The 26,263-nt window shown below is 50.7% G+C and overlaps 2 protein-coding genes across 3 annotated transcripts; one reads left to right on the forward strand and one right to left on the reverse strand.

Annotated features, from left to right (window-relative positions):
- Positions 1–6,490: 6,490 nt before the first annotated feature.
- On the forward strand, positions 6,491–14,775 carry LOC141512428 (transmembrane protein 205-like). The gene is made up of 4 exons (XM_074221352.1): positions 6,491–6,547; positions 8,507–8,636; positions 10,832–10,995; positions 12,179–14,775. The coding sequence occupies exons 2-4, from the start codon at positions 8,537–8,539 to the stop codon at positions 12,476–12,478; spliced, it is 564 nt and encodes a 187-aa protein (XP_074077453.1). The 5' UTR covers positions 6,491–6,547; positions 8,507–8,536; the 3' UTR covers positions 12,479–14,775.
- On the reverse strand, positions 14,751–25,861 carry TTC4 (tetratricopeptide repeat domain 4). Of its 2 annotated transcripts, none has more exons than XM_074221350.1 (10): positions 25,592–25,861; positions 24,770–24,887; positions 23,207–23,368; positions 22,528–22,605; positions 19,969–20,093; positions 18,956–19,042; positions 17,421–17,626; positions 17,101–17,182; positions 16,847–16,929; positions 14,751–15,140 (listed from the first exon to the last, which is right to left on the reverse strand). In XM_074221350.1, the coding sequence occupies exons 1-10, from the start codon at positions 25,748–25,750 to the stop codon at positions 15,038–15,040; spliced, it is 1,203 nt and encodes a 400-aa protein (XP_074077451.1). In that variant the 5' UTR covers positions 25,751–25,861; the 3' UTR covers positions 14,751–15,037. The 2 variants fall into 2 exon arrangements, with proteins under 2 accessions (XP_074077451.1, XP_074077452.1); XM_074221351.1 differs by lacking the exon at positions 25,592–25,861 and adding an exon at positions 25,519–25,590.
- Between the last annotated feature and the right edge of the window lie 402 nt (positions 25,862–26,263).

Here is a 26,263-nt window from a genome sequence, read left to right on the forward strand (position 1 = left end):
ACTTCTTTAAGTCTATTACTGAATCCTGTTTCAGATGCTCATAAACTTCAGTTTATCATTTTTATTTTTCAATTAAGCATATTAAAAAAATTAATCTATTCCCTCCCAGATCCCTTCTCCATTCCTTCCCTGTAACTAAGGCAGCTGATGGAGCAGTGGTTAGAGTACTGGGCCTGGGTTAAGAAAGGTCTGAATTCAAACCACCCAGCCTTAGATACTTTAAAATAATAATATTTCATTTTTTTTCTAATTACATATAAAGATAATTTTCACCATTTATTTTTTCTAAGATTTTGAGTTTCAATTTTTTTTAATCCCTCCTGCTCCACCCCCTCCCCAAGATGGCAAGCAGTCTCACACTCTTAGTAGCAATGTGATGGCAAGTCACTTACCCTTGGTTTGCCTCAGTTTCCTCAATTGTAAGATAGGGATAATAAGAGTACCTACCTCCCAGGATGATTGTGAGGATCAAATGACATAATGAATGTAAAGTATTTGGCCACATAAATATTTATTCTCTTCCTAGGCCAATACACGGCAGCATAGTCCCTCATTAGCTATGTCCAAGTGTCTGTCTTCCACAGGAGGTAAACTGTACATTGCACTGATCAGCATTTTTCTCTGTAATGTGATTGTCATGATCTGAATCGTTCCTGTTCTGCTCACTTCTCTCCACATTCCTTTACAAAAGACCTCCCAGTTTCCTCAGAAACTGTCTGTTTCATCATTTCTGATGGCACTAGCTTGTTCCATCCCATTCCTCTCCTTAGGCCTTCCCAAGAGGAAGGCACACCCAGTTTTTGACTGCCATTAAAAGAGCTGCTATAGAAATTTTTGTACACATACTTTCCCTCCTTTCTATGATTTCTTGGGGGTCATAGGTCTAGAAATGGTTTAGCTGGGTCAAAGTCAATGCACAATTTGGTTACTTTCTGAACAACTTAGCTGTTTGACCTTAGGCAAGTCATTGAACTCTCTAAGCTTCATTGTTTTCATCTGTAGACTGGAGAAAATAATTCCTCCTCATAGGCATAGTGTGTGGAGCAAATGAGATCATGTGTAGAAATAGTTTTACAGACCTTAACATTTTCATTAAGGGGTGGCTAGGTGGCACAGTGGATAGAGCACCAGCCCTGGAGTCAGGAGGACCTGAGTTCAAACCAGCCCCAGGCACTTCATAATGACCTAGCTGTGTGGCCTTGGGCAAGCCACTTGACCCCATAAAAACCTAAAAAAACCATTTCATTAAAATGCCAGCCTTATTGTCAGTGAACAGACTGGATATTGTGGTGGCAATGTTAGCACAATTTATACCTTTGTGAGGAGTTAAGGATAAGGATTATTCAATTCCACTCAACTCAGTACAATTGCAGAAATGTTTTGTAAGTCATCATTTTGTCTGCCTCTCCTTCTCCCAAGGAACAAAAAGGATGTGGAGAGAGGAGAGAATGCCTCTTCAGTCCCCAAGTCCCTACAGTAACTTCTTGGTAAGTATCTCAGTAAAAGTATCTACTAAGTGTTTCCTAAGTATCTCAGTAAAAGCTAATTGATTTTAATTGCTTATCAATTTTATTGAGCAGATTATCAACTGATTAATGGAAGATACTAATACTGGTGATGGATCCTCTGAGATTAGGGCTTGTGCCTGTAAGATTAGGATTCATCCTCAACTTCTTGGGTTACCCCAAACCCCTGAAGAGATGCATTTGGATTGGGATTGGGAGAGCCCCAAGAGTAGACACACACACATACACAAATTGTATAGCTGTGACCTTGGGTAACTCAATCAATAATTGTTTATTAGGCTCCCACTAATGGAAGACTAGTGTTTCCCAGGACACTGAGATACAAAGATAAATGGAAGATGTCCCTGTCTTCAAGGAACTTAAATTGTTTAGAGAGGGAGAAATGATCACTTTTCTGAAACCCCAGTTTTGCTTAACTATGAAATAGCTATAATAATAACTTATATTTCCTTCCTCACAGGGCCACTGTAAGGGAATTGCTTTGTAAGCCATAAGCCCTATAGATATTAGAGTTGGTATCTTTTCCATCGTCCACCCTGTTCCCAGGCCTATGCCTGAACAAAGCAGGAACTCAACAAAGATCTGATGATTAAAAAGGAATGACTATAACAATATGAGTTCACATTTTATTCAGACTTTCTAGGCAAAGAGCAGGGGGATCGTTCTTCCTGAGTTGATTTCATCGGCACCATCCCCTTGAGAGTGAGGCAGTATTATTTCCCTCGTAGAGTCTCAGATGCCAGACTGGCTAAGTCAAATCTGAGTGAAGATCCCTTCAACAGTCCCATCACCAACATCTACACAGTGTTTTAGGATTTACAGAGTATGAGCTGGTTAAATAGTTAAAGGCATTCTCAAGAGAAGAAACAATTATATGAAAACAATGTTCCAAATCACTGGTGATTGGAAAAATGAAAATTAAACAACTCCAAGATCTTACCCCGAGCCCTATCAGATTAGCAAAGATGGCAAACAAAGAAAAGAAATGAAAAGAAAAGGAACATAACAAGCATTGTATGGGTTGCATGAAAATAGTCACATGGATCCATCGTTATTTGGAACCATGCCCTCAGATCACTAAATTGGGCCTGTCCTTTGACCCAGCTGTTGTACAACTTAGACCAATACCCCAGAAGATAACAAGGAAAAGGGGCTGTATGGGTAAACACTTTTTGTGGTAGCAAAACACAGGAAGCAAAGGGGGTGTCCATCAGTTGGGGAATGACTGAACAAAACATAGTATATGAATTAATTACTATTGGTGTGTGAGGAATGATAAAAGACAGATTCAGAGAAACTAGGAGGTGTCAGCTGACCTGATGAAGAGAGGGGAGCAGAACCAGGAGAACAGTGAAGATAGGGAGAGATTCTCAAGGAAGACAACTGTGAAACTCATAGAATTGGGATCAGTGTGATGACTGATGCCAGTTCCAGAACACTAAGGATGAAGGGTGTCTCCTGCCTCTTGATAGAGAAGAGATGAATTAGATGTGCAGAAAGAGGCCAACACAGACTCTCCAAATTTGGAATAATTTTCCTTGGAAGCTTATCAACTGACCAGTCAGTAAGCATTGATAAAATACCTATTATTTATTCCTCTATCCATCTATCCATCCATCCATCCATTCATCCATTGATTCATTCATTCATGAAAATTTCTTAAGTACCTCCTCCCCTGACCAGGTGATTCCAAGATAGAAATAAAGCAGCCTTTGTTCTGGATGAATTTACATCCTGTCTTTTACATTGTGACTTTTCTTGCATGCAGTCTACATTTCCCAATTTGAGACAACTTCTCTATGTTTCTAGTTCATTATCGGCCTCTGAAAATACAGTTAAACCACTGGTGGATGTCTACCCTCTTCTCCCACAAAGGGGTCTTTAGCTCTTAGATTTGTACTTATGAACTCCAGGTCATTCCTGATGAAGGTCGACCTCTAAAGAGGAGGGGTTGGGCCCTTTTGTTCACAATCTGTGGTTCTTTAGACCCCAAACTCCCACCCCAGAACTTTGGGGGAATCGTTTAAATATTAGATTTGGTTCATTTCTAAGGTTTCCCCAACAAGAGGGAGTAAAAAGGTTGTCAACTTCCTCCTCTCCTTTGATCTTGGTCCCATTCTGGGCAGGAAGAACAAGATGGGATCTGCTCCACCCACCTGCTGAGCTGGGAGTCACCAACTACAACCCTTCTGGTGAAATGAAGGCCCATTAGGACTTCCATCTGCCCTGCTCCTGCCTCCTCTGCTCCCCTGGGCCTTACCTTCTGCATTCCTATTAGGCTGTCCAGACTCCTGGGCACTGCCAACTGACCTCTTGATGTAGCTTAAGGGCCCCTGAGTCCTGCCCTAACCCCCCCATACACCTTTAGGATCTGTGGGTGTGGGAGCCTCTGCATCGCCCCCCCCCCCCCAAGCTAAACTGCTTTATACCGGGCCTTTTTTCTAGTGCGAGGGGGTGGCAAGCCCTGTCCTGCTCCTTCTATTTATATTCTTCAGCACATAGTGTCTAATGCAATGTGAAACCATTCATTTCCTCATTCATTGCTGGCTATTTCTTCTTGCTTACACAGTCTCTCTCTCTCTCTCTCTCTCTCTCTCACACACACACACACACACACACACACACACACACACACACACACACACACACACACACACACTCTCTCTCACCCACCCTCCAAACACATCCATACATACATACACCCCAAACACACACACACACACATTCACATACTCTCAAGACATACACACACTCACACACATACACACTCACAATTACACACATTCACATACACACACTCAATCACACTTATTCATACTCACAGTCACATACATTCACACACTCATAATCACACACATTCTTGCTCACACACATAACTCACACTCAGTTTCACACACTCATAATCAGTCACACCCACTGATAATCACACACATTCACATGCACTAACACACACTCACAATCACACATACACACATACTCACAATCACACAAAACTCACTCACACACTTTCACACACTTACAATCAGTCACACACACTCACACACATTCACATGCACTCACACACACTCACACATACTCACATAACTCACACATGCTTGCACACACAGTCACACACTCACAATCACACACATTCACATGCACTCTTTCATACACATATACACACTCACAATCATACATACACACACACTCACATTCTCTCATACACACACATACTCACACCCCCAAACACATACTATACACATATTCTCAAGACACATACACACACTCACCATCATACTCTCATACACACTCACACAACTCTCACACATATACTCACAATCACACACACTCACACACTCATACACTCACACAGACTCACAAGTGCACATTGTCAGAGACTTAAACAAGTAGTAGCAGCCTAGTGACTGTGATTCCCTCCTTGGAGGTCGCCACTTGAACCATCCCGCCACGAGCTGGCTGAAGGAACTTTTGGCATTCTCCTCAGCCCTCAGGAGCCCCCCTGCAGGTCCTCTGCCAGGCCAGACTGGCTCTTCCTCTCTTGGTGGCCATCTTTCCAAGGTTGGAGTCATCCATCCCAGGTCTGTGGCTCAGTCGCCTATGCTCAGAGAAAGAAGCACAAAGCAGGAAAAGGGAGCCAGGCTTGGGAGGCCCAGGCTCAGCTCTCCTGGCCAAACACCAGTTCTAACTATTTTGAGGCCCAATTGAGGACTAAGGCCCTTCCATTACCAGTCACCAAGAAATGAGAGAGAGAGAAAGAGGAAGAGAAGAGAATAAGATTAAGAGAGAAGAGAGATCGAGAAAAGAGAGTTTTAGAGAGAAAAGAGAAAGTTTCTCTGATAGAGTGAATAGAGATGGAGAGAGAAGAAAGAGATTGAGAGAAAAAAGTGAGGAGAAAGACTGACAGATTAAGAGAGAGGGAGAGGGAGAAGGGGGGAGAGAGAGAGAATGAGAATATCTATCTGCCTCTTGAATCAGAGAAAGGAAGGACAAGTCAATGGGTGGAATTTCTCCTTTTGAAAGCTATTTAATGGCAGACTGGCTTCTTGGTCTCTGACCTCCCTCTGAAGCTCCCCCGCTGCCCCTGCAGCCATGGGGGGCCCCCAAGGACCACCTTGGTTTTACTCTCAAAGTGCTGAGTCCTTCAGAACAGAGAGCCCTAGAAGTGCCAAAGGTTCAGCAAATGTGAGGGGTCTTCAGTTTGCACCCCATTTTTCAGATGAGGAAGCTGGGCTTTGGTAAATCAGGAACCCAAGCCAACCTTTTCAAGGAGCCCTTTGCTCTTCCGGTCCCCAGGGACTCCCCCAAGCGGTGGCTGTTTGCTTTCTCCTCCACACACTCCCACAAGGGAGGGTGAAATGGGCTCCCAGTCCTGAGCTGAGTGGGTGACCCATGGCAGAGTCATGGGGGGGGGTCCCTGTTCTTCCCCCAGGAGGCATCAGCCCAAAGGCTTCTCCAGGGCTGCTCCCAGGCTGGGCTGGAATCCCGGGGCCCTGGTGGACCCCAGCAGAGCAGGCTGCGTGGTGGTATGACCCAGTTGGCACATGGCAGCCTCCTACCTCTGTCTCGGGGTGCCCGCTCCCCCGCGGAGGCCAGCTGCGGGCTGCCTGCATCTTCAAGCTGGCCTCCCAAAAGTCCTGGAGGAGGGCCCTGGGATTTGAACCCAGATCTTCTGCCAAGTGCAGAGATCCTGCGGGAGCCTTGGGAAGGGGTTCTTTCATGCTGGTTAGAGCCTGCCCCCCCCAGGGGCTCCGGGGGGGATCCTGCTGAGCCCAGGAAACAGTACACAGCAGGCGCTTAATAAGTGTTCGCCCCCAGCCCCAGCCAGCAGCGTTTCGGGGTGGGGGCCGGAGGAGACGGGGCGGCTCCAGAGGCCTGGGGCAAGGGAGCGGGGAGGGGCCAGGAGGAGCGCGCTGATGTGGGGGCCCCGCCCCGCCGCCTCACCCCGCCCCCCGGCCACTCGGGCCCCCTCCCTGCGGGGCCGCAGCAGCTCCCGGGGCGCGGCGGAGCCGAGGGGTCCCCAGGTAATGGCCGCGGGGTCTGGCGGAGGGCGGGGGGGCTGGGGTGCAGCCGCCTCTGCGGGTCCCCACTCTTGGGCTGACCCAGATGGGGGCGAGGGAGGGGAAGTTGATCTGAGCCCCCTCCCGCTTCTCCCCCCTCTCTCTCTCCTCCCCCCCTCCCCTTCTGCGGATTTCCCCTCTTCTGCTCGCTTTAGTCCCATCTAAAATGACTCAGTTTCCCACCTGTTCCTTCCCTCTTCCGGCAGCCTGCATTATCCGCTCCAAGGCCCCTCCTAGCTCCGACATTTTCTGCTCTAAGGTCTAGCAACAAACCTGGATCCCATCGTCTTCATGTATTAAGCACCTGCTGTCTACCGGGACCCAAAGAAGGGCTCAAACCAACTCCTGCCCTCCAGGAGCTCCCAGCCTCCTGGGGAAGGGACGACAACAAAGCAGCTGGGGGGGGCGGGGGGGGGGGGGGGGGCTTCCGTATATGTATGCATATGTCTATGCAAATGTATTTAGGATTTTATATTATCCCGGTGACATGTAAAAACGATTTTTTAACTTTTGTTTTTAAGACTGAATTCCAAAATCTGTCCCTCCCTCCCGACCCCCACCTCCCATTGGAAAGGCCAGCAATTTGATATAGGTTATATGTGTGTAATCCTGCAAAACACATTTCCATATTAGTCATGTTGTGAAAGAAAACAGACCAAAATACGCTCAAGAAAAATTAAGTTAAAAAAAGGCTGCTTCGATGTGTATCGGACTGGGGACAGGCTGCATTCCTCATCCTCAATCCTTCGGAGCTGGCAGATCGTCTAACAATGTCCCCGATACTTTGTATACCTTGTATCAGCTCTGTATACTTTGTATCATCTTTGTGTACTTTGTATCAGCTCCTGGGAGTCCTCCAGCTTTTTCTGAGAGCATCCTGCTCATCATTTCTTATAGCACCTTGATGAGACCCTCCCTCTCCTGGCTTCAGGCTTTCTCTCCCTCCTGGCTCCTCCAGCTTCTTTCAAGTTCCATCTTTTCTTGTTTGTTTGTTTGGTTTTTTGCAAGGCAATGGGGTTAAGTGGCTTGCCCAAGGCCACACAGCTAGGTCATTATGAAGTGTCTGAGGTTGCAATGGAACTCAGGTCCTCCTGACACTAGGGCTGGTGCTCTATCCACTGTGCCACCTAACAGTCCCCAAGTCCCATCTTTTCTGCAAGAAGCCCCCAACTGGAAAAAGTGAGACATTAATGCATTTGTTATTGGTTCATTATTATTCCATCACAATTACATAGTACAATTTGTTCAACCATTCCTCAATGGATGAACATCCCCTCAAATCCCATTTATTTGCCACCAGAAAAGAGCTGCTATATATATTTTTGAACACTGAGGTCCTTTTCCTTTCTTTAAATCTCTTTTAGGATACAGATCTAGTAGTGGTAATATGGGTGATTTTACATAGTTCCAAATTGCTTGTAAGAGAGGTTGAATCAATTCACAACTCCACCAACAGGACATTGTTGTCTCATTTCCCCCCCACATTCCCCAGGAGGGGCTTCTTGCAGAAGATGGGATTTGAAGGAAAACAGGAGGCAGAGATGAAGAGGAGAGAAAGCCTGAAGTTAGGAGGAGGGTCTTGTTCAAGTAACAGTAGGGAGGTCAGTGTGTGGGTAAAACTGGAGTCCACCTTGTAAAGGGCTTTTGTTTTTGTTTTTTGTAAAGCAATGGGGTTAAGTGACTTGTCCAAGTCACACAGCTAGGTAATTATTAAGTGTGAGGCTGGATTTGAACTCAGGTCCTCCTAGCTCCAGGGCTGGTGTTCTATCCACTGTGCCACCTAGCTGTAAAGGACTTTGATAACCTGAGTGGAGGAAGAAATGGAGTGAGTCCAGGAAGCCAGACCCCCTCCCCCCCCAAGCAGTGATTGTTATCATCCAGATATGAGGTGAGAAAGTGACTGTCTCTGTCCCTCTAAAACAGATCACCAGCCACAAGTCCCTGCAGGCCACGATGCCTACAGATGTGGAACCCTCAGTTCTTGCCAAGACCCTCCACCTTATTTTCCTTTCAACCTTCTGGGGGATGCAGATTTGGGTGACTTTCATTTCAGGTAGGTCTCAGGGGAGGGCTTTATCCAGTCCTGTGGTAGACATTTATCCAGCCCTTCATTTGGACTCAGTAGGGAAGGAGAGATTTGATTCATTAAGCATGTATTAAATTCATTGTCCCAATCTTGGAAAATCTGCCCTCGATGTCTTTCCTTCCTCACCATCTGCTCATTGCTCAGTGCCTTGCAAACCTGTTTCTGATCTGGCCTTTCAGTGGAAACCTCTCTCTCCAATGATCCAGTGAACCCTTAGGTTCTCTCTTGGAATCCCGGTTTGACTTCATCCTGGATGGACAAGGGCCTTAATAAATAAATCTCTAGATTTGGAAGGAATTTTGTTGAGTCGATCCACTTCATTTTACATCAAAGGGACTGAGGCCTAGACAGGATGACAGGATCACAGTTGCCAGGAACTTCCAGAGGCCTTGCAGTCCACTTCATTGGGTAGGTGAGGATCCAGAGGCATAAGGAAGATCCCCCCAGCCGGATTGGCGAAGCCCATGGACCCCTTTCTCAGAATCATGTTTTAGGATTTAGTATTGATAAAATACTTAGTATTACAAAGGAAACTAATTATAGTGAAATGGTTATCTAAGTAGTAAAAAAAAACACAACTAAGCAATTACAGGTCCCAACTTAAGGACCTCTGAGAATGTATCTGGGGGGCTATTTCAGCTCTGATATTGTACATTTTAAGGAGGAAGGTTGACATCCAGGCCTTTTCTCTGCTCTAATCAGACCACATGTGGAATATTTTGTTCACTTCCGGATATTCTGTTTCAAGAGGACAAACTGAAGTAAGTCCAGAGAAGGGACCATGCCTTAGGGCATTAGGGATGTTTAGCTTAGGAGAAAGTTCAGGGATGGAGCATGATGCCTGCCTGCCAGTGTGAAGGGACGACTCTTCCAAGAGGGCTTAGATTTGTTCCACCTGGACCCAGGGGTAGAACTAGGATCCAAGGGGCAGATTTAGCATCAGTGTAAGGAAGCATCTCACTGGGAAACATGAAAGGGCCATGTGGTTGCCTTAATTTATTAACATTTCTTATAAACATCTGGGATGTAATTGAGTGGTCCAACTCTCCCATCAGGACAGATTTTTCAGTGATTTGTACTGTTAGTTATCTGAGAGATTGTGACTTGCTCATTGTCCCACAGAGGCTTAAAGTCTTTTGACTTCCGATAAATGTCTTACATCTGTTTTATGAATGAGGAACTAAGGCTCAGAGGAGTTAGGTGATCTACGTAAGGTCATACAGTTTGTATGTATCAAAGGCAGACTTGCATCAAGCCACAAGATGAGACTATTCCAGGGACATCCAGTTTACTCCCAGATGTCAGTAAAAAATCCCTCTGACTGTGGCAGGCAGTGAGGTGGTCTTTCATTGAGTTTGTCCAACAGTGTCCAAGGTCTGGACTATGATCTTTGGAGGGTCAGTGAGTGGGAATTGGAGGAGTGGGAAGGAGTGAGCCATCTCTGGCTATTTTCCAGGACAGATACCCATCAGTGAAGAGCCTAGACTGGCTTAGATTCTGTCAGGTTCTTAGTTTCTGACCCACCAGACTCCTGAGAGACACAGGGTGGGCACAGGTAGGCACGATTCACAGATGGAATATATTCAAGAAATAGTCAAGAGTCAGGGAGAACCACAGGTGATAGATGGATAACAGATGGGTAATCTCAGGACCCCAGTGATTCACACAAAGTAGAAAAAACTCTCAAGCACTGGGTGCCCCCCCCCCCGGAAGGATTCTGGGAAACTACAGACAAAAGTCACATCTGAGCTTTGAAAGGTGCGAGAAGTTTGGATCCCACCAATGTGGAAATTTACCTGAGTATGCATCTTTGTTCCAAGGTTTGCTTTGTTGTTGAGTTTTATTTTTAAACTGAGGGAGAGAAAATAATTTCTTGTTAATTGAAAAAAAGATGAACATTTTTATAAATACAGAAGATTTGGATGGGGAGCAACTTTCCTTAGTCAAATTTAAGTTCCTTGAGGGCAAAGTTACTTTTTAGATGTTTTCCCAGAGCTTAACATAGCCTATGAATGAATGAATGAATGAATTCTGTTCATCCCTCCCCTTTTGAACCTAAGTACTGGACTTTCCATTTCTCCTAAGCAAATTTCTACTTGATGATGTTAAAATGAATTCATTGCCTGGCTTTCTCACCACTCTCCCCTTTTCTGTCCCTGCAGGCTTTGTGATGGGTGGAAACCTCACCCGTCACACCTTGGGCTTCATCCAGAGCCGCCTTTTCCCTTATTATTTCCACATTGGTTCTGCTTGCTCCTTCTTCAACCTGACCATCTTTGCCATGTGCCACCCCAGGGAGCTGCTCAATGATGAAGAGACCACCCAGGTAGATGCCTCTTGGACCCCTCCCCCCACTTCTGAGCTTGTGCCTTGCCCCTGCCTTGCCCAGGTTGGCCACCCCCCACCCCGAGGTCTCCGGACAGCTCAGAAGAGGTCTGCAAGCATGTAGATATTTCTCAAATACTGTGGACTGTGAGTCACCCTAAAGTAAGAATAATAGCTAGCATTCCAGGTGTGGAGTGGGCGGGAAGTCAGTGGGTTAGGGTTAGTTCAGCTTAATTCAACAATATGTTAAGCTGTCTCTGCGCGCTGGCACTGTGCTAAGTACTGGAAATCACAGAAGATTGCTCAGAGCTCACCTTGTCTGGCCCCTTCTTTTTACAGAGAGGGAAACTGAGGCTCTGGGACTTAAGTGACTTATCTAAGGACACAAAGATAGCAAACAACAGATCCAGGATTCAAATCTCAGCCCTGTGGTTCCAAGCTTATCACTCTTCTCCTTGTATCACAGTGCCTTCTTCAAAATGGCAATAATAAACCACTGCCTGGCCTTCCTCCCAGAGATGCTCTGAGTCCTGAAGGCTTGTATCAGATCAGAAAGAAAAGGCCCAAACACCCCCTACCCTTCAGAAGCTGGACATAACCAATTATGTCTACGTCGTCTCTCCCCTGAGAATGCAAGCTAACCTTTGCATTCTCAAAGGAGAGACAACATAGACATAATTGGTTATGTCCAGCATATGATGATGATCATGATGATGATGACGATGACGATGAAGGCCTCCAGGGGCAGAAGTAAGAAGGACTAAGGACCAGCTCTGAACCTTTCCTGTGGCCACTGCTTCACAAACAAATAGTGCCTTCTCTTTTTGTCTTCAGTGCTTAGCACAGTCTGGTATACAGTTGGTGCTTAATAAATATCTGTTTACAGACTGGCAAATCCATGGGTTGTTCTCACATCTGGATGCTACCTGGCCATGGGTTTCTGCATTGCTCAGCAGGGGATCCCATCCCTCTCCTCCCCTCCCCTATAGTACAGGTTGGAGAGAATTCACATTCTAGCGGGGGAAAGAGCCCTGCTAGTTATACGAGGGAGGCTTCTTGAGCCTCATTTTCCTCCTTTGTAAAATGGGACAGTAATGCTTGCACCTAAATTGGCAGCTCTTTGTAAACCTCCTTGATCCTAAAAATCTGAGGCTCCACACTTTTTGGTTCATCCCCCATGGCAGCTCATCGTTTTCTTCGTGTGTGTCATTGTGTCCGCATTGAATGCCCAGTGGTTCGGCCAGATGACCTCAGACATCATGGCTGACATGCACCTCCTGGAGCAGAGTTATGGACTGGGTCAGGACATCGGCTTCTTCTCCCGCAAGTCCTACACACGGCTGCGCGAGTCCAACTCCAAGTACAGACAGTTGTCCAGCCAGCTCTTCCGCTATCGCCTCCTCTCTTCTCTCTGCAACCTGGGCTGCCTGGCATGTAACGGCTTCAGCCTCTGCCACATGGCTACTCACCTCTCCACCTTGTGACTGGAGGGCTGCGCAGGCCAGACTCAGCCGTGATTCTCAGGAATTAGGAGAGTGGGGGGAGGGACCTGAACCAGGTGGTACAGTAGTGGCCAAGGATGAAGGAATTCAAATTCTCTCTCAGATACTAGCCTTTGTCCCTGGGCAACTAACAAATGAAGAATAAATGAATGACTGCCAAGTTTGTTCAGCGATAAAATGAGGAATTTGGTCTCTTTCCGCTCGACATCTATGATTCTCTCATCTCAGACTTTTTTTAGAGGCTGAGGTTGGATTCCAGTGCCAAGGAGGGGATCTTTGGAATTGAGGTCAGAACTTTGTTTCCTCTTTACTTTCTTTCCAGAGTTGGTTCTGATTCTGTGGGTCAGTTCATAAATGGATGAAAGAATAACTCCTTAAAAGACTAAATGAAGGAATAGGGAGATGAAGAGGTGGATGGATAGATGAATGGATGATAGATAAATGAGTGGATGAATCAATGGATGAGTAAATGGAGAGATGAGTGGATGAATGGATGGATGGATGAGTAAATGGATAGGTGGATGAGTGAATAGTTGAAAGATGGAGATGGGCAGATGGATGAATGGATGAGTGATAGGTGGGTGGGTGAATGGATAAAAGGATAGATGAGTGGGATTGAATAAATGGGATAGATGGATGAGTGCATGGATGGATAAATGGATGAGTGAGTGAGTGGTTGGGTGGATGGATGAATAAAAGGATGCATACACAATAATGATGTGTACGCCTAGTCATGATAGTTTAGTTTTCAGTGGTTAAAGGAAGCTTTTCCTCTGGATGGTACACCTCTGGAAGTCCTCTTGCTATTACCCCCACTAATGATCATACCATATTACAGACCTTAAAGACAGGGCCAACATGGCACAGTGGACTCCTCTGAACCAAATCCCTATCCAGAAACTTATTACCTAGGTGACCCTCTGCCTCAGTTTCCTCATCAATAAAAGGAGAGGGCTGGACTGTGTGACCAGCTCTCAATGTAAGACGTAGCCATGTTGTGTTGCCTTGAGTGAGGAACTCCTTCCAGGTCTGTTTTTCTTCCCTGTAAAAACAGAGTGGTCCCCTTCCAGGTTATCTCAGGCCAGGGATGTGAGCTGTCAGGACCTGGCTGGCATGGCTGCCACATCCACATAATTACAAGATAGGGTCGGGCCAACTTTTACATTTTTTCCCAACAGAGTGTCACTCGAAGGGCCCCATCCTTCTTTTGTGGGCTGCATAAATGGTATTTCTTCAGCCTTCTTGCCCTACCTACCAAGCTTACCAAAGGAAGGAAATGATCACTTATTAAGGGCCAGCCTTGTGCTAGGCCCTGGGCCACGCACTTTACCCATCCTCCAGCAACCCTCCCCATCCAGTCCCATAGCCCACAGGGTCTTGGGTCCCAGAAGATGTTTTCTGGCTAGTCTGTTAGCCACCATCCCTGTATGCTCCAGCTGGGGTGAATAACCCGAACATGACTGTTCTGTTAGGAGTTGGCAATGCCCGTTGGCTCCTTGGGCTCCCCTGGGGCTGAGGGGGATCCCTTGGATCACGAGTCCCAGTGCTGACCTCTCCCTGGAGAGCTATGACAGTGCAGAGAGCTCCAGACCTGTGGTCTGAACCCCTGAATTCAAATCTGTTGAGTTACCAGCCATCTGACCCTTGGCAAGTCACTCCATCCATTGGTCTCAGTTTCCTCATTTCTAGAAAGGGAAAAACAACAGGACCCACCTCCCGGGGTTGCTGTGAAGATCAAATGAGATAATCCTCTTCATGTTCACAAGAGGAAACTGAGGTCCAGGCAGGCTGGTTAGCCCAAGGTCACCAGATTGGCGAGGGACACCCTTGACCAGTACCTTAAGTCACAGCCCTAGCTCCACCCCCCCCATCCCCCCCCCAGGCTGGCTCCCTGAAAGGTGGGGCGGGATGATGGGGAAATCGCAGTCAGGGTTAAAATAAGGCATCGAAGTCTTTTCCAAGATGATCCTCATTCTGGCCACAGCTCAGGGTGGCTATAGGGAAAGGCCCTTATAACAGTCGAGGTGAATGGGGGCACAGGGGATTCGCTCCCCTCTGAGGCAGCGGTTGGCGTTAAGGTTCCCAGGGAAGAAGGCCCCTGGTCAGAAAAGGGGATGTAGCACGATTAGGATGTTGTCATTATTTTGTTCCTTCTGGCAACCTAACGTACTTCAGGGTTTCTGGTTTCAAGTGGGACTTGGTTCTGTTTTGTTTTCTTGGAGACGGTTACCAAGTTGGCAATAAAACAATCGGAAAAATGATAAGCATACTTCTTAAAAGTAATTTCCCAAGAGCCTCTCCAAAGGGGGGCTGCATGGACAGTAGCCTGGGCGGCCTGGAAGGCAGGAGCCATGGGGGGGGAGGCACCGGCCCCTAGTCTGGGACACCTTCCCCTCTGCCTGCTGCCCTCCCACTGCGGCCTGGGGGCAGGGAGCCCCCACCTCCACCTCTTCCATCAGCTTCCATCAGGTTGAGACATCTGTCATCTAGGACCAAGGGGAGCCTGGGCTCAGGGTGCCAGGCTGGAGGCCCGGGCTCCTGTCACTTCAGCCGATGTACTTTTCTGCCCCGGAGGAAGTTCTTGCAAAAAGGAGATTGTTTGACCAAGATCAGAAAGGCTGGAGTCCACGCTTTGACGAAGTACCTGAGAGGAAGGACAAGGGGCGGCCTCTTGGTTAGCTCCCAGCCTCCCTGGACCAGGTCTCTTCCCAAGGGGGGAAGTTCCAGGACTCCATGGAGACATGTTGGGTGCCCCCTGGCATCTCCTTGGGCCCTGACCCCTCAAAGGCATTCAGAACTGGGGGAGCCTGGGCAGGATCTCCCCATTATTCACCTGCTGGTATGTCACCTCATAGAATTCCCACCTGTCCCTCATTCCCTGGGGACCCCTGGGAAAACGGAAGACAAAAAAATTCAAGGAAATGGCTGGTAGTATTCTCACTGGGAGATAGGCAATGCCTCCTGATCCTCAGGGTCAGGTTGGCTGCCTTTGCCCTCTGACCCCGGGACCTAGGGAACAGCTTTCACTCTGAACTTTCCATTGGTCAAGGGAAGTGACTTTCTTGGGGTCCCCCCCAGTCCTCTCAGCAGTCCTGTCAGGAGGGCAGAGGGTATGGGTTTGAATCCTAACTGCCTGCAGTGAGGGTAGGGGACTGAGCCCCCTGGCCTCTCCTCCAGACCCCAGCCCAAAGTCCAAGGATCCCTGTTTTCAACTAAAGAAGCAGAGGCTGGGCCTTGGTCAGCTGAACCAGGTTCGAGCCAGGCCCCCGCAGCCACTCTCCTGCTTTGGCGGGGTGGTGGTCTGAGAGCCAAGAGCCAGGTGAGACCAACCCCCAGCTCACCCTGCCCCAGGGGGAGCAGGGGGGAAAGTAAGGCCCGACCTGTCCAAGGGGTGAAGCCTCGAAACCCCCACTTCCCCAGCGGGATGACAGCAGAAACTGGTTTTCCTCTGAAGCTTGGCTTCTGTCCCTGAGCGTGAGAGCTGCCCACCCATCCACCCACGTTAGTGGGGGGAAACCCCTGACCCCTGAGGCTCTGCAGGTAGTCTCATTATCTTGGCTGTGGGCTTACAGAGAGGGGGGAGGGGAAGGGTCCTGGACCCTTGAAGGACAGTGGTTTAAAGAGCCTAGAGGGTCTATGTGATGGAGCAGGTGAGTGTTGCGCCAGAACCCAAAGGGCACAGTCATGCCTTGGCTCCTGGTCAGCGCAAGGGCCCCCATCCAGCAGGGAGAACACGGAGGCTCAGGGACCAGGTACGAGGGAAAGTCTCGGCCCACTGTGACTCCCACTGCAGAGGCCTCCAGTGCCCACCCTTGCTCCAGAATGGCCATTCTGTATTCACTCAGGTGCGGTGCCCTCTGTGTCTCGGCATCTGGAGCAGCGTGGGGGGATTCCTAAAGCACCGCATTCTCAGTCTGGGGACTCAGGGGCTGAGGCTCATGGACCCCAAGCTGGAAGGGGCTCCCGAGGCCTCGTGTCCAGCCCCTCACCGAGCAGAACATGCGGGCAATAGTGGGTTGAGGCCCAGACATAGGAGGAAGTGACTAGGAAGCATCAGGAAAATGTCTGAACCAGAACAGACGGGGGCTGCTGGTGCCCTGCCGTGGGGGCCTGCAGACGCCTGGAGAAACCAAGGAGGGGCCGGGCCCACCGGGGGCCACAAGAGCTTCCTGACCTGGAGGACTCTGGGCACTGCTCTCGGGGCTCCACACAGTCCAGGGCCACAGCTGAACAGGTGCCCCCCGAGGCCATGCTCACTCCTGTGAACGAACCTTCCCAGTCCCCCAGGCCCTGGGCTTGACCTCGTCTGGGCTAGACCGGGGATCCCCCGCTTCCCCCCAAGGGGCTTACCTGGGATGCTGCAGGGCCTCTAGCAAGGTGCTCTGTGGGTTCACCTGGTACACCTGCTCCTGGGCTTCATCTTCAAAGTAGACCTGGGGATGGGCAGAGAAGGGAGGATGTAATGGGAAGCCCTCCCACCCAGGTGCTGAGCAGAGAGGCTGCCGAAGCCCCTGCTACAACAGCCCCTGCCCAGGGCCTCCCTTTGACCGGAGGAAACGATGAGGGCAACTGGGCGGCTCCTTGTGGAGGACCCCACGCCTCACCTCCAGACGATCCGGAAGATATTTGCGTTCCAGGTCCCAGGGGGGCAGCTCCTCAAACATAACCAGCAGGTGGTCGATGAACCTGCAGGGCCAAGGAGGGCTCTGGGTGAGCCTCGCACACTTACCCTCCCTTCTCATGGGGGTGAGGGCCAAGGGGGCCCAAATGACAGAGGCCTTTGGATGCTGAGGCTCCGGCCTCCCTGGGGGGTTCCCAGAGCAAAGGCCTGGACATAGGAGACAACATTCCAGAGTGACCCCCCCCCCCCACTTGTCCAGATCTCCAAGCTGGCCCCTGGCCGGGGTGGGGGGGAAGAGGTTACCTGGAGTCCTCGTGAAAAGCCGAAATGAAGTCTGTCTGTCCGTGCTCGGGGTACAGGAGCAGTGTGGGCCAGCTCAGCCGGCCCTGGTCATCCAGAGACACGCGGGCACCCACAGCGTTCTCAGAGCCCAGGCCGCCAGGGGGTGCCATCGGCTCCTCATCCTCATCCTCGGTGGAGGTGGCAGACATCACCTGAATATTTCTTGCCTAGTTTGCAAACAAGACCATCCCAGTAACCTTCGGGCTGGGCCAGCCCAGCCACACGCCGGCTTCTAGGGATTGTCCCTTCTGCAGGGAGTCGCCTCCACTTCCCAGCTGCAGGGGCCATTCCCCCCCAACTTCCCCCGTGGGTTCTGTCTGGAGCCTGCAGAGACCCAGGGACACTGAGGAGCTGACACTATGACTATCCCCATTTTACAGATGGGGAAACCGAGGCTGAGGAAGGTGATGCACCCCGGAGCCTCCTCCAGAGAACAGACGCTCCCAGGGGCAGGCCGTGGTCTTCTCAAGCACATGGTCACTCCCCACAAGCAGTGGAGACTTTGGGTGATTTTAGGACAGAAACCATGTCTGCTCATAAGAATGATGAAGACCAAGAAGAGCAAGACGACTGCGACCTGGGCCCTGGCTGATGCCATGCTCATGTTGAGGCAGCTCCTCTCTCTGGGCCTCAGCTTCACCCTCTGTAAAGTGAGGAAGCAGGACCAGAAGGATCCTCAGCTTCTCTCCAACTCCAAGTCTATGACCCCAGGGCCTCTGGGGGCCTCAGTTTCTTCTTCCCTAAAACGGTCCTTGCACGATGCTCCCCTCAAAGGCTCAAGGTCAGTCCAGCTCCCTTGTTTTATAGAAGAGGAAACTGAGGCTCAGAGAGGGAAGCAGGTTGCCCAAGATCACAAAGGCAATGAGTGGCAGTGATGTGTCCGAATTTGAACTCAGGTCCTCAGACTTAAATCTTGCTCTTTAGTGGGTTCCCCCCGGCTCTATCGGGCATCATTACTATTGAATGGGGCCTGAAGGTAGTCTTGCTGCTGTTCACTTATTTCAATTGAGGCTGACTCTTCGAGAACCCTTTGGGGGGTCTTCTTGACAGAGACACTGGAAGGTCTGCCATTTCCTTCTCTAGTTCATTTGACAGATGAGGAAACTGAGGCTGAGTGGAGTGACCTGGCCAGGGTCCCACAGCCACTAAGAGTCTGAGGCTGGATCTGAACTCAGGAAGATGAGTCTCCTGATTGCAGGCCGGGCCCCCAGCTGCTCTATGGTTAGTTTTACCAGCCCCCCCCCCCCCCCCCCGGGGCTGCTCTGGGTGTGTTTTTTTTTTAATTCTTACAGGTTTGTGATTTCCTTGGCTCAGGAGCCTTCCCAGTGGAGACAGCCCTGGTCTTGGCGTGTGGCCAGACCCTTGACCCCTTCCTCATGCCGCATCTTGGGCTCCACTTTCCCATGGCTGGTGGGGTGACACAGGAGCCCAGCCCTCCCCGAAGAACAGGAGGGGCCCTCCCAGATGCGGGCACTCCCCAAGCCCCAGGCACTCACCTGGACCGCATGGAGCAGCGCCTCCTTCTGGGCCTCGTCCTTCCTCTCTTTCAGTTTTGCCTTCCTGACATCACGCTGCTCAACTCGCTAAAAGGTAAACCACAAGAGCATCAGTCCCCACACTCCCCACCATCCCTCTGGGCCCCACCTTCTCCATGGCGTTAGGAACGATCAGCTGCGAGGATGGTGAGAACTCGGTCAGCAGAAGGCTGAGGGGCATCCCCTTGGGTTGGCCGCCATGGCCTCTGTGGCCCCTCCACCCACAGGTGGTCTGCAGCACATGCCCCAACCCCATGCTTCTCTACCACCCTACTGCTCTCTACTGTGTGTCACAGCCTCTCCAGCCTGAGAATTCCCACCCTCTTCTACCCTGTTGGATTGAGGGTCAAGTGAGGCGCTATTTGTAAAAGGGTCTTTGTGACTGCTGCTCTCCTCCCCTTGGACCTGGCTCTTCTAGACGGTGTGTCCCAGGAACATGCTGTGTCACCGCAGTAAGACTTCCAGACTTGGGCCTGAAGCCATAACGATAACCGTGAGCATCTGTAGCAGCCTCAGGGCCACACAGCGTCTCACAGATGCTCTCTGGGCCGACTCTCTATAGCCCAGGAGTGGTGTCACAACGCCAACAATGATGATGATGATGATGGACCACCCACCATCCAATACTATCCACAATAAGCCCTTTATAATCACTTCATCTGAGCCTCAGGCTGCCGGGGGTCAGGGCCGCTATTATCCCCATTTCACAGATGGATGCAGGGAGCATTTATAAATGGGCTGTGTCTAAAGTACAGGCAGGGTGTAGACAGGACAGTGGGGATCCCTGGAGACATTTAACCGAGGGAGGGCACCAGCACCAAAGGGGGGATTCAACCCAGGACCCTGGATTGGTTTTTGAATATTTTTCTTTTTGGGCGGCCCAACCCATCTCTGCCAGCCCCAAAGCAGGATCTGCCTGGCTGTATCAGAAGCTGGGCCGGGGACAGGCGCTGGCTACCCACGCAGCGACCAACCTTCAGCTTATCTGCCTTGGCTCTTGTTTCCAGAAGCTTCTTCTCCTTGGCGTCCAGCTTCAGGCCCTCATCACACCAGCTCATTGCCTCCGAGAAGTTCTTCAGTTCTAGATGACAGATGGCACCTGTGGGGACCCAGGGGCTTTAGAACCCACGATCCGACTAATGACAAAGGGCTTCCTCCTCAGGATCAGTAAGAGACCACAACTGAGAAGGACCCAGGAGCAATGAGTCCAGACAGGCCTGCAACCCCGGTGTGGCCCCCTGGATGGTCAGCGGGCTGTGGGGTCCACATTAGGGGTAGAACCAAGCCATCCTTAGAGGTCCCTTCAAGGTCTACCTTCCACTGTTCCTCACGACCTTCTACCTTCTATCACCTCAAGACTGGGAGATCCTAGAGGATGGGGTCCATGTCCCCATCATCTCGGAGACTTCCCACCCATTCCTGAAGACACTTCTGAGCCCACAGGTGGGGCAGTGGTTGGAGCTCCAGGCTTGAAGTCCTGAAACCTGAGCTTGGATCCTGCCTTGGACACTTCCTCCTTAAGTTTCCTCATCTGTAAAACTGGGATCATAATAGCCCCGATTTCATAGGGTTTCACAGGGTTAAGTGTATAAATGTTTGTTTTGTAAATCACAAAACTCTGAGTAAATATGATCTCTATCTATTGTAAAAAAAAATAGCTTGTCAAACCGATCTGTCCTCATTGTCTGTGAGCATATGACAGCCATGCCCCTCTTTTGTCAGAGACGCAAGGGGTCAGAGAGGAAGACCTCCCTAGCTCAGGATTCTGGTCACCAGCGTTGGATGCCCGGGGCCCTAAGAGGCCTGGGCTTCCGCTGCCAGGAGGGCAGGACCATCCAGGTTTCTGCATTTGTATCCCCAAAGCTTGGTCCACAGAATGCTTTAAATGTTTTCATTCATCCATTTGGATAGGTCTATCTGTCTGTCTGTCTATTGATCTCTGTCTCTCTGTCTATCTGCCTATCGCTATCTGTCTGTCTGTTCAGTTCTCATCCATCTCAGAGTTTAATAAATGTCTGCTGACTTGAACTGTTTGTGGAAGGCAGAAGGCACTGGGGAGATGACTCTCAGAGGCTGCTTGCCAAGGCCAGTCACTTCTCCCTCTGGGCCTCGGCTTTTTCAACTGTAAAATGGGAGCGCAGTCCCTCGAGTACTCCCCATGAGGCTGCTGAGAGGCCAGAGAAAGCAGTAGTCTAAGGCCTGATGATTGTGACCATGAGCTCCCAGCAAATACCACCTGGGTGACAGATGAAGACTCCTCTGTCATTTGTCTCTGTCCAAGGAACCAAGGTCCAGAAGACGCCGCCAGGGTGTCCAGCCTTCCCCCAATGCATCCAGGCCTTTCCTGGTCCCCCACTTTCTAGCCATCAGCTGCTGGCTCCCTGTACTGCCTTGAAAGTGAGAAAAACCCAGCCAAAACCCTCTTCTTGTCCTCTTTAACAGGCAGTCCTATCCTCACTGCTTCCAGAAACAGAGAACAGACAACACAACTGAAGCCACACACTTCAAACCACCCCTGGGGGTGGTGGAAAATGAACATCGGATGAAAAAATGAAAACTTTCAAAGAACCTTTAAGCCTATCAAAGAAAAGGTGCAACTTAAGTATAAAAATAATTAGACACATTTCTGTGCAGGAAAGTCTTAGGCTGACAAAGAGGAGGAAGCCCAGGAAAGCTCAATTGGCCTGCAAAGTGAGGTCCCTTGTCTTTTAATGAACACAAATGGCGGATGTGATAAATCTTGCCTTTTGATCAAATGATGCAAAACAACAAAGGCACATGTGGTGTTGGTGCATCTGTAATTACCTTTAGAAGATGAGTTTTCAACTTAAGCAGAAAATTCTAAGTAAGAAGGGTTGGTTTACACTTTAAGGAATCTTTTAAAAAATGCCTCTCTTGCTATTAACAGGATCAGAGATTTTGAGCCAGCAGGAATCTCGGAGGCTCTGGAGCCTGACCTTTGCCCATATGACAGAAGAGGAAACTGAGGCCCAGGGAGACTGAGGGACTTGCCCAAGGGAGCGGGTGACGTGGGCACATTTGACCTCAGATCTTTTCACTGCCTTGGCCTCCTTTCTACTGCCCCACAGGGCCTTCCTAGCCTCTAACCACGGGACTCGAAGTCTTTGTGGTCCAACCCTTCCCGCCGGGGTCTGTGGCAAGAGCTTCCGACACCCCTAAGCTCTCCAGGCCCCTACAAGGTGCCTAACTGAACATGGCAGGCAGTGAGGACAGAGTCCTCCTCCTGGAGCTTCAAGACCTGGTTTTAATCCCACCTCTGATGTTTACCACCTGGGTGACCTTGCATGAGTCATTTCTGGTGTTGGAGCTTTAGTTTCCTCCCCTGTAAAATCAAAAGCTTACACTCAAGGGTCCCTGAGCCCCCTTTCAGCTCAGTTATGAGCCTCTCAATGACTATGAATCTTACAAAACCAAGGTCCCCCTTCAGTGTCCCAGATCCCTAAAAGACTCTGTGTGTGTGTGTGTGGGGGGGGAGCAGGGGTCTCCTGCCAATGCACAGGAAGGAGGCTCACCTCTGACGATGGCTTTGAGATGGTTCGGTTTGAGCTTCCTGGCTGCAGTGACGTCATTCAGAGCTGAGCGCAGGTTGCCTAATAAATTAAAAAGAAGAGGACATCTCTCAGTCACCAGACATTCTGCTTGGATTTCTAAAGCAAACACAGCAAAGGATGAGGAGCTGGGCCCCAGAGTTCAGACAAAGCAGCTGCTTTCCGGGGTTGGGCACTGACAGCAGTGAGAAAGGCCTCAGAAATGGCTCCATCTCACTTCATTCTCACAATAACTGGGTAGGAGAGGCTATTCAGGATTGAAGGTTACAGGTAGGGGAAGTAAGGCACCAAACAGCTAAGGGCCTTGCTCAGAGAATCTGCATCACCCTAGTCAATCTCCCTCAGAAGGGACCAACACCATCACCTCTGGCACCTCGGGCAAATCACCTCCCTAGGCATCAGTTTCTCCATTTTTAAAAAGAGGCCTTTGGAGTAGATGGTCTCTTTCAGCTTTAATCAAGGATCCTTGGACTCCCAGTAAAGAGATCTGGGCCCTCCTGGGCATGGGCCAGATGGCACTGAGGCCCCTGCAAGCTGGTAGACACCTCCCTCTGATCGCTTGTGTGACCACATTAGCCCCAAGTTCCTGCTGAGGAGCAGCCGTGAGCTGCTCTCCCCACTACGACCTTCAGACACGGCTCACCCAGGTAGAACTGAGCTGCGGCACGGTTGGTCAGAAGCACGGCATTGAGAGTGGGGTCTGAGCATTTCTTCCTCAGCCCTTCTGTGTAAGATGCCACTGCTCTCTTGTAGTCTTTGTCCTTGAAGTAATCATTGCCCTCATCCTTGTAGGTCTTGGCTTGTTCTGTGAAAGGAGAACAGAGCACTTTAAAACTTCTCTTAGGTTTTTCCTTCCTATCCCATGGGTTTCTTTTTTTCCCCCTTTTCTAATTCCTCATACACAAAAATGACTAATATGTACACGTTAAACACAAATGTACCTGCACGACTTTTACCAGACGGTTTGCCTCTCAGGGGGTGGGAGTGGGAAGGGAGAATGGCAGAAAAATGTGTAACTCAGAAATATGCAAGTAGATGAATGGTGAAAAACTTTCTTAATTTGTCATTGGAAAAATAAAATTAAAGAAAAGGACAGAGGTTTGTATCCATCATCCCTCCTTAAAGGCTTTGGTGGTGACATGGACTCTCAAAGGGAACAGGCCTCAGCACCAGTTCTGGCAGGTTTCACTCACAATTTATTTATTAAGCTCCTACTGCATGCCAAAGAAAATCCCAACTTTTTTTTTTTAGGTTTTTGCAAGGCAGTGGGGCTAAGTGGCTTGTCCAAGGCCACATAGGTAGGTAATTATTAAGTGTCTGAGGCAGGATTTGAACTTAGGTACTCCTGACTCCAGGGCCAGAAGTCTATCCACTGTGCCACCTAGCTGCCCCTCAACTTTGTTTTTATTTTTATTTATTTGTTTGTTTATTTATTGGTTTTTTGCAAGGCAAATGGGGTTAAGTGGCTTGCCCAAGGCCACACAACTAGGTAATTATTAAGTGTCTGTGACTGGATTTGAACCCAGGTACTTCTGACTCCAGGGCCGGTGCTTTATCCACTGCGCCACCTAGCTGCCCCTCAACTTTGTTTTTAAATCAATTCCAGACACCCCCAACAATCAAGCAAGAAGCATTAATTAAGCGCCCACTGTGTGCCAGTCATGAGGCTAGGATGAGGAAACAAAAAGGACAAATGGCCCCAGTCCTGACCCAGATCACAGTCTTCTAGGGGGGAGGGAGGGAAGGGTATAATAGTAATCAGTCAACCAACTAACAAACGTTGATTCAGAGGCTTAATAAGACAAAGAAGGAGATGCTCTTAGCCCCCTCTCTAGGCCCACTCCTAGTAAGCCACAACTTCCTGAAGATGGGCAAAATGCTGATGCTGGTAACAGCAAGGCAGGGCGTTTGTCACCTCCATTTCTATGTGCACTTTCGGGTTATAAAACAGTTTCATCTATCACAGAATCACAGATTACAAGCTGGAAGGGCCCGTCCTCAGTCATCCGCTAGGATCATCCACTTAATCATCCAGCACGGAGGGATAAGCCGCCAAACCCATCTGCCCACAATGTCAGGAGTCCCTCTCAAACACCTTGGTAAGGCAGGTGCTATCAGTCCTATAGTTGCCTCGGCCGCAGGGCATAAAAGCCGTGTGGCCCATCCGTGACGCCCGCCCCTCTGCCAGCCACCACACAGCCTGCACCTTCGAGAGGTCTCTCGTCATCAAAAATAAGGGACTGCAGACAGGCCAAGTCGGGATTCTCTTGGGGATTGATTTCCGCTGGCGCTTCCTTCATGAACATCGGGATCTTATCCAACTCCTGGAAGACATTGAATTAGGGGGAAACACACTCAAGTTTAAAGTCAGTTTTAAAGTGCAGAGACACCGCAAAGTCAGTCTGGGTTTGTTTTGTTTGCTTTTGCAAGGCAGTGGGGTTCCGTGGCTTGCCCAAGGCCACCCGGCTCGGTCATTATGAAGTGTCTGAGGCCGCCTTTGAACTCAGGTCCTCCTGACTCCAGGGCCGGGGCGCTATCCACTGCCCCACCTGGCCGCCCTCAAGGTCAGTTCCTCTACACGGCTGCCCAAGCTGTCAGCGGGGGCGGCCGGGGTCCCGGAGGGGGCGAGGGCCCGTCAAAAGGAGCAGCTCCCAGTTCAGGGGGGCGGCCCCGGGGGGCTCCTGCCAGCCTCGCGGCCTCCCCGGGGGGCCGCCGGGAGGCCGAGCACAGCTCTTCTCCCACGGGGCACCAAGGCGCCCCCAGGCCTCGGAGGCGCCTCCCGGCCGGTCCAGTCGGGGATACATTGTTGCGCAGACTCGGCCCGGCCCGGCTTCCCTTCTTCCCCAGAGCCGGCGGGGCCCGGCCCCGGCCCCGGCCCCGGCCCCGGCCCCGGCCCCGCCTGGAGAGCGCCGTCATTTTTATGGAGTTCCTCCCCCTCCCCGTGCCTCATTTTACCCTTCCGTCCAAAGGAGCGGCCGAGAGCAGGCGGAGCGGTAAGACAGAAGGGTAAACTGAGGCCGGGCCGCACCTGCTCCCACGTGTCCTCGCGCAGGCGGCCCCGGTACGGCTGGCTGCGGAACTTGTCCAGGAAGGCGTCCATGGCGTCCTCCTCCTCCTCCGGCCCCGGCCGCGGGCCCTGGCCCGTCTCCTCGGGCCGGGGCGCCGAGCTCGGCCCCCGCGCCTCCATCAGGGCTCGGTCCGCGCGGGCCTGCCCCACTTCCGCCCTCACTCGGCCGGTCCGGCCCGGCTTCCGGCCCCGCTTCCGGCGGCGGAGGGCCCCGTGGCCTCCGCTCTTGGGTTCCGCCCGCAGAGCGGCCTGGGCTTGGGCCGGGAGGAGGAAGGCGGGAGGTGGGAGGAGGGAGGAGGGGAGAGGGAGGCGGGAGGCGGGAGGAGGGGAAGAGGGAGGAGGGGAGAGGGAGGCGGGAGGAGGGAGGAGGGGAGGAGGGGAGGAGGGAGGCGGGAGGCGGGAGGGGAGGAGGGAGGCGGGAGGAGGGGAGAGGGAGGCGGGAGGCGGGAGGAGGGAGGAGGGAGGAGGGGAGGAGGGGAGAGGGAGGCGGGAGGAGGGAGGAGGGGAGGAGGGGAGGAGGGGAGAGGGAGGCGGGAGGAGGGGAGGAGGGAGGAGGGGAGGAGGGGAGAGGGAGGGGGGAGGAGGGGAGGAGGGAGGAGGGGAGAGGGAGGCGGGAGGAGGGGAGGAGGGAGG

The sequence above is a fragment of the Macrotis lagotis genome, chromosome 2 (assembly GCF_037893015.1).
Source record: "Macrotis lagotis isolate mMagLag1 chromosome 2, bilby.v1.9.chrom.fasta, whole genome shotgun sequence".
NCBI lineage: Eukaryota > Metazoa > Chordata > Mammalia > Peramelemorphia > Peramelidae > Macrotis > Macrotis lagotis.

Bases quoted from the DNA above. Each gene is read 5' to 3' on its own strand.
- LOC141512428 (XM_074221352.1), top strand. From the start codon at position 8,537: ATGCCTACAGATGTGGAACCCTCAGTTCTTGCCAAGACCCTCCACCTT. The intron at 8,637-10,831 runs GTAGGTCTCAGG...CTGTCCCTGCAG, and splicing joins TTGGGTGACTTTCATTTCAG to GCTTTGTGATGGGTGGAAAC. The intron at 10,996-12,178 runs GTAGATGCCTCT...CCCCCATGGCAG, and splicing joins ATGATGAAGAGACCACCCAG to CTCATCGTTTTCTTCGTGTG.
- TTC4 (XM_074221350.1), bottom strand. From the start codon at position 25,750: ATGGAGGCGCGGGGGCCGAGCTCGGCGCCCCGGCCCGAGGAGACGGGC. The intron at 23,369-24,769 runs GTGCAGGCTGTG...CTCCTTTCACAG, and splicing joins TGACGAGAGACCTCTCGAAG to AACAAGCCAAGACCTACAAG. The intron at 17,627-18,955 runs GTGAGTGCCTGG...TTTGCAAACTAG, and splicing joins CGCTGCTCCATGCGGTCCAG to GCAAGAAATATTCAGGTGAT.